This window comes from Cyprinus carpio, unplaced genomic scaffold, assembly GCF_018340385.1.
Source record: "Cyprinus carpio isolate SPL01 unplaced genomic scaffold, ASM1834038v1 S000006776, whole genome shotgun sequence".
In the NCBI taxonomy this organism is placed as follows: Eukaryota; Metazoa; Chordata; class Actinopteri; order Cypriniformes; family Cyprinidae; genus Cyprinus; species Cyprinus carpio.
The window spans coordinates 839,981-851,097 of NW_024879365.1; the positions used below are offsets into that span (position 1 = coordinate 839,981).

General features: G+C 35.4%; 2 protein-coding genes across 2 annotated transcripts in view; both read left to right on the top strand.

Annotated features, from left to right (window-relative positions):
- Nucleotides 1-1,936: 1,936 nt before the first annotated feature.
- LOC122144841 lies at nucleotides 1,937-3,557 on the top strand. The gene is made up of 2 exons (XM_042756045.1): nucleotides 1,937-2,877; nucleotides 3,223-3,557. The coding sequence occupies exons 1-2, from the start codon at nucleotides 2,505-2,507 to the stop codon at nucleotides 3,555-3,557; spliced, it is 708 nt and encodes a 235-aa protein (XP_042611979.1). The 5' UTR covers nucleotides 1,937-2,504.
- A 123-nt stretch (nucleotides 3,558-3,680) lies between these two features.
- The window catches only part of LOC109053785, a 26,342-nt gene continuing 18,905 nt past the window's right edge, over nucleotides 3,681-11,117 (top strand). Inside the window, exons 1-3 of the mRNA XM_042756046.1 lie at nucleotides 3,681-4,166; nucleotides 4,641-4,949; nucleotides 6,477-6,563. Of these exons, the coding sequence (XP_042611980.1) occupies nucleotides 3,932-4,166; nucleotides 4,641-4,949; nucleotides 6,477-6,563 (631 nt within the window). The 5' untranslated portion in view covers nucleotides 3,681-3,931. The remainder of the gene's footprint in view (nucleotides 4,167-4,640; nucleotides 4,950-6,476; nucleotides 6,564-11,117) is intronic.

The following is an 11,117-nucleotide window of genomic DNA, read 5'->3' on the forward strand; positions in this document are numbered from 1 at the left end:
TAAAATATAAGTTAATCTAGTAGCTTTTGCTGTCATTAACCTATTGTTGAGGTTAAATGTAACAAAGACAATGAAACCAATATCTATGCTTATTTTATAGGCCCATTTTCTTGTCTTTTACTTTTATTAATTTTTTGTTGTGGGGCAAGTGAAAATTTGAATCACTGGCCCGACCGGGGTTGAGCCCTCATCCATTGGAACTGCATAATTAATCGTTAAAAGTTATGGTTCCCCCCTTTTACTGTTAGGCCGTTTGAATCTATTACACGTTACCCCACCAGATGGCAACAAGTGACTGTTAAAAATGCATTTGTCATGTAATCATTCTCAATTTAATTCAGTTTTGCATGATGTCTGTGAGGGTTTTCTGCACACGCGCTAGGGTGTGTCAGTCAACATGAGTACAGAGATCTTTTTCATGACTTATTATTGCGATTAAAAAGTAGTTTTAACATCAAGCACGTCCTACACGATTTTCTCATTCATGCATTTTCTTTTAGTAAAAAACGAAATGTGCCCAAATATCTTGCTTTAAAGAAGTGATACGAACATCAAGCGCAATTAAGTGTTTGCTTCTGAAGGCATACGCAACTTTAATAGTAACAAGAGTGCTTTATTTAAATCATTATGTTAGTGTGATAAGGCCTATTTAATTACATGTATGCAGAATCGTTTGCATCAACATTGCAATACATAAAAATTATTATAATCCACAGCTCTAGTGTGGTGGTTAACTAACTGCTGGGAGCTCAACTAAGTTTTTAAGTTTAAAAGGAGTTAATTATTTTGATAGACTATCATATCTAGCTACTGCTGCCAGCCTGCTAGTATATCACAACCAACCTGTAAATGGCGGTGATTCCCTTTCCCCTTCACCATTATCTGTATCTTCATCTTTCCCTGGGCATGCGTTAAAATGTGATGTTAGTTTCGGAATTTTTTTTTAACAAACTGTTTTGACGATCTACTTTATCTTGTGCTGTTTTTCTTTTTTGCGAGCCACTTTCATATTTACGAGACATTGCTGTCACATTAGATTAGCTATTAGTTCTCATCATTAGAATATGGCGGCAATTATCTTATAAAGAATTCAAGGTAAGTATGTCACGTGAGTTCGATACAGGCCAATAAATGAATGCTTTCAGACAATGATGAATTTTATTGGATTTCAGACAATTAAGTAATGCCCACTGTGACTGATGATTGCAGGGTTCTTTGAGTGAGAGGGTTTGACTGACACTTCTCGAGCAGGACTTGCAACGCCCGCACGTGCATTCAAAGCAATGCGATAAAGCGTAATTTTAAAGGGACAGCCAACGAATTATAAAATCCGATTACAATATTTTCCGGCATTATCGGGGCCCGAGGCTTAAGCCCAGGTAAGCCCGTGCATTAATGTGGCCCAGAGTGTGTGACAGTTGAGTGCACTATATCAGGAAGGAGTGAACAAATAAGTGAAAGGATTCGCACGGTGACGTATACACTGCGCGTGAGACTCGGAGCTGTTGCAAAAACATTGTCATATTTTTATATTACATGTACCTTATTTTAGAAAATAATATTAATAGCAATAATACTCAAACTGACTTTATATTGCAGTTATACATAACTCCGCGCAGAAACATTGTCATATGGATTGGTATATATATATATATTTTTTTTTGTAATTTCTTGTAATTTTGTATTTTTTTAATAATCATTAAATGCTATTAAAATACTGAGAACCAAAATAAACACACATTAACACGTGTTCATGATTTTATGTATTTATTATGTTTAGTATCTTGACACTCGCTCAAGCAGCGTTTTGAGAGAATGGTTGTAGCGCGTCATCAGTCGACCGTTAATTTGTCATCAGAATGAATACATTACTGTGATTAACGAACATTTTTAAATTATCACTAAATTATCATCAGTTTTGTAAGTTAACAACGACAGCACCTCAGTAAATTAGTAAAATATTAAACTGAGTTATTGCCCACATAACATATTTTAATATAAATAATGTATGAAAACACGTTAAAACAGAAATAATAAAGATGTAAACGTCATCTCTCGTTCAAACTCACTCGCTCTCTTTCAGCTCGACGCTACCCCGCAGTGGATTGTGGGAAATAGTGCTTCAGCGAGTGTACATCGGTTGTAGATTCGAGATCAGAATGAATTGTGGGTAAAAGTAGTGGATGAATGTAGGGACTGAAGTCGTTCACTCAGAATTCACAGCGCTACAAAATGGCTGACACCCGATCTAGTGCACTATATAGTGTTATATTTAGTTATGATGATGAAAAATATGTATATTAATATTTACCAGAATTAACAGTTTAAAACAATTTTGTTCCTATGATTAAAACCTGATTTTTTTTTCAGTGGAAAATATTTTAATAACCAGTTAATTCATGTTAACACATGCAGCATTAGATCTTTAGTAAAAGTCTTCCAGAAGATGAAGTGATTATTAGTAGCACATATGAAAAATCAGACAGTATCATCTCAGTGCTTGAATGATACTGACATGTTCATCTGCAAACTCAATAATAATCTCCTCTTTTCTGTGTTTCTTTGTGCTGCTGTCAGGGACTGTGATGGAGGGAGATGATGTCCCTCTAAACCCTGAAACTGATATACAGACAGGAGATGAGATACAGTGGCTGTTTGTATATGAAGATACTCTCATCGCTGAAATCAAAGGAGAGACCAGAGAGATGACTACACATGAAGGTCCTGATGGGAGATTCAAGAACAGACTGAAGCTGGACGAGACGACTGGATCACTGACCATCACAGAAATCTTAACTAAACACGCTGGACTCTACACTCTGAAGATCAGAAGAGGCAGAGAAACCTTAAAGAAAAGATTCAATGTTTCTGTCAGCGGTGAATCACTCCATCAGTTTAATAATGATCTCATTCTTCCTCATTCAGTGATTATTTTTTTCGGAAGTGAATTCAGCTCAAACTGTTTAATGTTTCGACTCCCTTCAGAGTTTCTTCAGATCATTTCAGTCTTCAGTGTGTTTCTGTCTTTGGTTATTATAAAGTTTTTTTAAAATCACTCCATTGGCCTATTATTGTCATATAACAACATACTGTGACAAAGGGACAAAAGCCCGGTAAAATTAAATTACAAATAAAATTTCTGACTCTGTTCACATGCACACATTCTTGATCTAATGACATCTGTGTGTTTCTGTCTTTCTATGCACTGTTTCACACATGAAGAGAGGATGAGAAGATCAGTGATGGAGGGAGATTATGTCCTTCTAAACCCTGATACTGAAATACAGAAAGGTGATGAGGTTCAGTGGCTGTGTGGATATAAAGAGCCACAGACTGTCATAGCTGAAATCAAGAACACAGAGGTGACTAAATATGATCATTGGAGATTTAGAGACAGACTGAAGCTGAATGAGGAGACAGGCACACTGATCATCACAAAGTCCACCGCTGCACACGAGGGATACTACACTCTGAAGATCACAAGAGACAGAGGCAGAGACAAAATATACAAAAGATTCTTCATTTTTGTCACCGGTGAGTCACTCCAGTCAGTGTAATAATGATCACATTCTTCCTCATTCATTCATTCATTCATTCATTTTGTTTCTGAAGTGAACTTATCTCAAACTGCTTAATGTTTAGAGAGTGATGTCAGGGAGAGCTGTATGTAATACAGAACATTTTTCAGCACACTCTTCACACAGCAGTGTAAAGATCATCACTGATAAAACAGCATCTGCATGATCTGTGTGTAGAAATGTCAAACTCTGATGTTCATATGCACACACACTTGATCTAATAACATCTGTGTGTTTCTATCCTTCTATGAACTGTTCTCACACATGAAGAGAGGAAGAAAACAGTGCTGGAGGGAAAATCTGTCACTCTAGAGCCTGCTTATGAAATACAGACAGATGATGAGATACGGTGGATGTTTGGAGATAGAGAGCAGCAGACTGTCTTAGCTGAACTCAATGGAAAGACCGGAGAGATCTTAACACGTGATGATGTTGCTGATGAGAGATTCAGAGACATACTGGAGCTGGACGAGACGACTGGATCTCTGACCATCACAAACACCAGAACTGCACACACTGGAGTCTATAAACTAGAGATCAGGTCCAGCAGTGGGGATTCAGAACAGACATTTATTGTCACTGTCAGAGGTGAGTAGCTCAAGTCAGTATAATAATGATCACAGATCTGCACTAGCAGTTATTCCTCATAATTCTGTTCTTCTGCAGATAATTTAGGTGTAACTGTTTGATGTTCAGACTTCATTCAGAGTTTGTTCTGTAGATTATTTCATTCAGTTTTATAATCTCCCATTAAACTACACTGAAACACTGTTCTGCTGCTGCAACAAAAACTACTTCCTTAAGCTTTTATTCATATCAGCACTCTGTATAAAGTTCACTTGGATTTATAGTTTTGTCTTTGAGTTATCAAATCTGAAGCCTAGACAGTAATATAAATTTCTGTTTTAAGAAAACAGCAAACTGTCTTCATTTCAGACTGATAAAACAGCATCTGAATGATCATGATGTAGACATTTCAAACTCTGATATTCACACAAACACACATGATCTAAAGACAGATTTGTCTTTGTTTTTCTCTGTTTCTGTGTGCTGCTGTGACAGAAAAAGTGGAGCAGAAATTACTGAAAGGAGGAGAGTCTGTCACTCTAAAGCCTGATACTGAAATACAGAGAGATGATCTGATCCTGTGGATGTTTGGAGATCAAGACAAGCTCATAGCTCAGATCAGAGGAGGGACTGGAGAGACATATGATGATGTTAATAAGAGATTGAGAGACAGACTGAAGCTGGACAAGAAGACTGGATCACTGACCATCACAAAGATTGAAGCTGAACACACTGGACTCTATAAACTACAGATCATCAGCAGCAGAGGAACCTTGGTCAAGAGATTCAAGGTTTTAATACAACGTAAGTAACTGTCTTTGTTTATTTTGTAAATTGTACACAAGTGTAAGAGTGATGATGCACTGAATGAACAGTTTTACACTGAACTGAATTTAGGTAAATATTAAATGAGTTTTAATAATCAAAGAGTGAACTGAATTTTAATAATCAAAGAGGTGCTCATTATATGTTCAAAATGAAGACTTCATGCAGATCATTAATACACCAATTAAGAATATATAATATATTGAATATTTCTCTCATGTCATTATTGTAATGCTGAGAGTGCATTAACATGAGAGCACATGCAGGTAATGTGTGAGTGCAGTTCTCTCAGATATACTCTGTGTGTGTGTGTGTTTTTGTTTGTGTTTTTTATTGGTTTTGTTTTGTGTGTGATATTGTTTTTTCTTGTGCTTTATACTTTTGTTATAATGTGTTTCTCATCAGTCTTTATTGATTTTCCAGTGAAATAACATAGTGTACCTTTTAGATTAGTGTAGAAATTTAGATTAGATTAGATTCAACGTTATTGTCATTGCACATGTAAGGTACAAGGGAACGAAATGCAGTTAGCATCTAACCAGAAGTACAATAAGCAGTAAGTACAGAATATACAAGGTCTACAATATGTTACAAATGTAGAATAAATATACAGATAAGTATTATGGACATAATTTACAGATTTTAAATACTATCAGCATGATATAAAGACAGGTGTACTATGAACATACTATACAGATGGAATATGTAAAAGTGTATGTACACTATAAGCAGAAACTATGAACATATGAACATCATTTACACTAGTGCAATGGACAGTAAAAAAAGTGCATAGAAAAATATTTCAGTGTGCAAATGGATTATTCAGTGTTCTGGATGAACAGACAGTAGTGCAAGTAATAAGTTTACTGTTTTTTGCTTGTTGTAAATAAATAAATCAGTCAGATGTAGTGTTGAGGAGGGGGAGGAGTCTGTGTGTATGGTGTGGGGGTATCAGAGGGCAGAGTTCAGCAAGGAGACAGCTGTAGGGAAAAAGCTGTTCCTGAATCTACTGGTCCTTTCCCGGAGGCTCCTGAAGCGCCTCCCGGAGGGCAGGAGGTTAAACAGTCTGTTGTCAGGGTGAGAGGAGTCCTTAAGAATGCTGCGAGCTCGACGTAGACAGCGTTTCCTCTGGATGTCCTCAATAACAGGAAGTGGTGTCCCTGTTGGCTCCTTAATTTAATAAATTAAGGAGCCATTATTGTATTTCAAATATACAAATTTCATTATAGGAACTTCAATTTTAGTCAGTTTTGTAGGTATTTTAACTGTTTAATATTTATTATTTGAGTTAAGTGCTTATATAGTTCTACAGTAAAAGTGTATCAGTGTATGTTGCATCTTTATACCTTTTGTGGTGCGACGTGTCTTATTGTGCCCTGGGCACCAAATAAACCGGAGCTCCTGCTACGTGTACATGTATACACTAACAAACACACCCTTAATGAAACTTTACTGATATTATAATCTCCTCGTTTCTCTGTTTCTATGTGCTGCTGTCACATGAAGAGAGGGATGTGGTAGTGGCTGCGGGAGACATCTGTTTCGTCTACACACGGGTCCTTACTGAAATACAGAGCGATGAAATGAGATCCAGTGAGTTTTGGAAATAAACAACTTTCTCAGCGCTGAAATGAAAGGCTGGACTGGAGTGCCACCCTGATGTTCCTGATGAGAGATTCAGAGACAGACTGGAGCTGGACGAGACGAACTGGAGATCTGACCATCACAGACTCTAACATATGAAACCATACTTGGATTTTATAAACTGAGAGAGCAGCAGCAGTGAAGGGAAGACAAACCGGACATACAATGTTACTATCAGAGGTTAGTCCCTCCCTCCAGTCCAATGTAATAATGATCGACAGTTCTTCTCTCCTCATAGATTCAGATTTTTTTCTTCAGTTACTTGAGATCAGCCCCTGATTAATGTTCAAACATTCCAATCAGAGTTTTGTTCTGTAGTTCATTCTTTAAATCTTTATTATTAAAGTTAAAAATGATTAAAGATTGCTGCTTCAGCCTCAATTATATTTTATTCAGCTTTTATTTCTGGGCGCTATATCGGTATGAAAGTTATTATATTACCGTGGATACCTTTATATATTCATGAATTCAAATTTTGCATTTATATAGTTTGGTTCAATTTGTTACGCTTTGCAAATTTTAACACAAGTGACGATGAAGAGTCGAGGCTGAATGGTTTTGTCTCCTGTGTCCAAGGCATTAGTAATCAAATACAGAGCATCGTAACAGACCAAACTAATAGAGCGAAAATAAAGAGTCGAGGCTGAATGCAAACTGAGGGGTCGTGTACAGTCAGGAGATTATTTTTGCAAAAGAAAACTCTGCAGGATGATAAAAACTAAACTGCATAACGGTCCTGATTATCATGTGGCCACTTGCCTGATAAATAAATAATTGAGCGCAAAATATTAATTTGACAAATTTTAATTACCTCAACATGACTCGCAGTTCCCGCGCGAGCGCTCTGTTATCAGACCACTAGATTGCACGATTGATGAATCAGAGTTATATTGAGTCAAATAACTCTGACACAAAAGACCATTTTTAATATTCATAAGAGAATCATGAAAAAATAGTTCACTCAGAAATATCAAGCAGCACAACTGTTTAAACCGTTAATAATAATCAGAAAATATTACTGAGCAGCAAATCATATTAGACTGATTTCTGAAGATCATGTGACACTGAAGACTGGAGTAATGATGCTGAAAACACAGCTTTGATCACAGAAATACAGTAGCCTGTGTTAAAACAATCATAGATCATTTAAACTGACAATATTTCACAATATTACAGTGTTTACTGTATTTTTAATAAATAAATGTAGCCTTGGTGAGCATATAATCAACAATTCCTGACAACTGCACAATGGCAAAAAAACAATGACACAATAAAAAAGATTTTTCATGTCTCTGTCCAATCCCTTACTTTTTCTAGTTATATGAGGTTAAAATATTTTTACTGTAATTTTTTTCTTATATCTCAATATAATATTGATATCGCCTGGACAGTGTAAAATATTGTGATATGAATTTTAGCTCATATTGCCCACCCCAGCACTCTGTAAATAACACAGAAATGTGTATTAGATTCTTCTCCTCATACACAGCAAACTGTCTTCATTTCAATCTGATGAAACAGCATCTGAATGATGTTTTTTTAGTTTGAACACACTTGATGTAATGGATGTCTTTGTATTTCTCTGTTTCTATGTGCTGCTGTCACAAATGAAGCGAGGACAGAATCATTGTTGAAGGAAAAGACTGGTGAGAATCTGCTGTTTGCACTGAACTTTAACTTTACAACACTATCATGATCTGATGTGTGATTGGGCTTCATTCAGTTTATTCAGATTTCAAACAAATGACTGTAAGTGAATTAAAGAGTGAGTCCTGAGAGAAATGACCTTCTGCTGAATCTTTTAATGCTTCAAACATCCAAGATGCAGAAGTCTAAATGAATCAAAGTAAACTTTACATTTCAGTTTGCATGTTCTAGTAGATGCACGAGTTCACAAATATAATAAATGTTCATTTGTGAGAAAAGTGCTTAAACTAAATTTAACTCATCAAACGAGCAAAATGTGCTGCTGACAATCTGTGTTAAATGATTTCTTAAATTGTAAATGCATGAGATAGTTTTGAATGGCGCATGAAGAAATCCAGATCAGATGCTGCATCTCTGTTTTTTAACACTCATCTTTGTCTCTGTATATTTCCTTCCAGATGTCCAGAGGGAAACCATTATGGAATAGATCCCAGTGACTGTAGAGATGGAGAAGGATCCGCTGTTGAATGGAGAGGATGTGGATGTAGTGAATGAGGAGGAGGGGACGAGTTCACTTTAAGAACATAAGACCCGCCCACCAGTGTCAATCACTCTGACATCATCAACATTCAGCTCCAGCTTCAACACAAACATGTTTCTTCCTCTTCTTTCTTTCTGCTTTTATGACCGCTAGTAAATCCGTCCATTGAAAGTTCAGAAATTAATCTGTGTTTTAGCTGTTAAACGTGCATGTGAAAAAGCTTCTGTTAGTTTTAGATAGACCAAGAAACATGTTTGTCATTTTAATAATATTGCACTGTATTCTTTTACTCTGTTTTAGTCCTGATACTACAAGTTTGACTCTCACTGCTTTGAATTTCATGTGATTGTAGACAGTGAGTTTATTCTGTTTTAAATAATAAACACGGTAGGTGTCAGAAAGTGTATATGCATTTATGACTTTTTTGGAATATTTTACCACAGCAGTAATCTCCTATCATTTTTATTTTCTGTTTTTAATATTGATAAACACCAGTTCCAGATTTATGTTCATGTTCAGCGTTGATTACAGTCTTTTTCCAAAAGCCTGAGATCACAAAATCGTTCTTTGTTCTTCATGTTTATACGTGCCTTTGTTGTTCATACTGCAGCATTTGAAATGAGCCTTACATGCACTGTAGCAAAAAAGATGAGAAAAAAACACTTTATTTCAGTTTCCGCAGTGATATGATAATACTATGTGTTATGCTTTGTGGTTGTTTTATTAATCTGACAACAGCATGTGGGGTTTTGAATATATTCATGCAAGATCGTTGTGATATCCCTGATGCGTACTATACAATCTTTTTTCCGTCCTTTGTGGACAAACACACTGATACTGCTTTTGCTTCCCTACAATTGTTACTATATATAGACTTCTTAATAAAATACGGTTTGAATTTGTTAACATATTAATAAATAATAAAAAAGCAAAATTGTGTGAAAAGTGTGTTTCTTCGTACTGTATGTAGTACACAATCAAATCTTATACAGTTGAGAAAAACAAATCACTGTAAAAGTAAATAGTATCCTCTAGTTGTGTTGATCGTAATAACAAACACACAGGAAAATCAGATGAACACTAACTGAACATGGTAATGGACCCCACATTTATATACTTTTGTATTAAAGGCCACATTGTTTTTCTAAATTGTGACTAAAATGCTTATGATTTAAACACTGTTTGTACTGTAACACTGTAATGAGAAAACCTAAAAAGATAGAGTAAATCTTAAAGAAGTTTTTATCAAATGAGATGATTAAAAAAGATACATATCAATGTTTACATTTAAACTCCTACCTGCAAATTTTAAAAACATAAAGGGTCTCAAGTAAATATGTGCATTTTCACATGATTAGTTCAAACTGTCACATGACCAGAGCAGTTTATTTCCTGTTTGCACCTTGAGAAGAAGAAGACTGCAGCAAAGCTTCAAAACTAAAGGCTAGTAAAGTGTCTTAATATAAAGATATGACTAAGATTTTTGGTACACATGATGGTACACATACAGAACTTTTAAGTTACCGGCCATTCATAACTTCTACTAGCAAAAAAAACAAAAAAAAAACACAGAAATAAACCAACAGCTTGAGACTGTCTACACTGAAAATGACAAAGCGACAGTTGCAGATCATTTTGTGTCAGAACTAGGGGTGTGTGATATTGACAAAAAATAATATCTCAATATTTTCTTTTATTGATAAGATATTAACTACTCTTTTGGTTATTTTGCACTGAATAATACTTAAAGGCCGTTGACACAAAACCTGACTCCTGAAGTTTTTTTGATATTATTTTCATATTCTGTTTGTGGTCAGTTTATAACAGTGATGGAAATGAATCTTTTAAATTAATTTTTACCTTATGTGAATTTTTACCTTTTGCCCAGTGTACATCATCTTTGATCAAATTCGCATTGAATCATCCGTTTTATAAATAAATAATCATTTAGCTATTGATTCACACATTAAATCAGTATCACAAAATGATCTCTTTGCGAAGTTGAAAGTGGCATTCAACATGATGTAGACATTACATGTTAATGTAGTTTAGAGGGACATGGAATGATTTAACCCGCAGTTATAAATGTATAAAAAAAAAATCGAAATTGAAACGTTGAATACTGATATTTGAAATCATTTTTAAAATGAAAAGATAAATTAAATGCCTAATTAAAACAATTAAAACTGCCATTAGGTGACAGCAAGTCACTGATAATAGGCTTGTTTGAGATGAACAAAATCTGCGCAGAACCGATCACCGGTGATCACCGCGAGATGCATGCCGGTTAGAAAAGTGTCCGAGTTACGTCCGCG

Bases quoted from the DNA above. Each gene is read 5' to 3' on its own strand.
- LOC122144841 (XM_042756045.1), top strand. From the start codon at position 2,505: ATGATACTGACATGTTCATCTGCAAACTCAATAATAATCTCCTCTTTT. The intron at 2,878-3,222 runs GTGAATCACTCC...TCACACATGAAG, and splicing joins ATTCAATGTTTCTGTCAGCG to AGAGGATGAGAAGATCAGTG.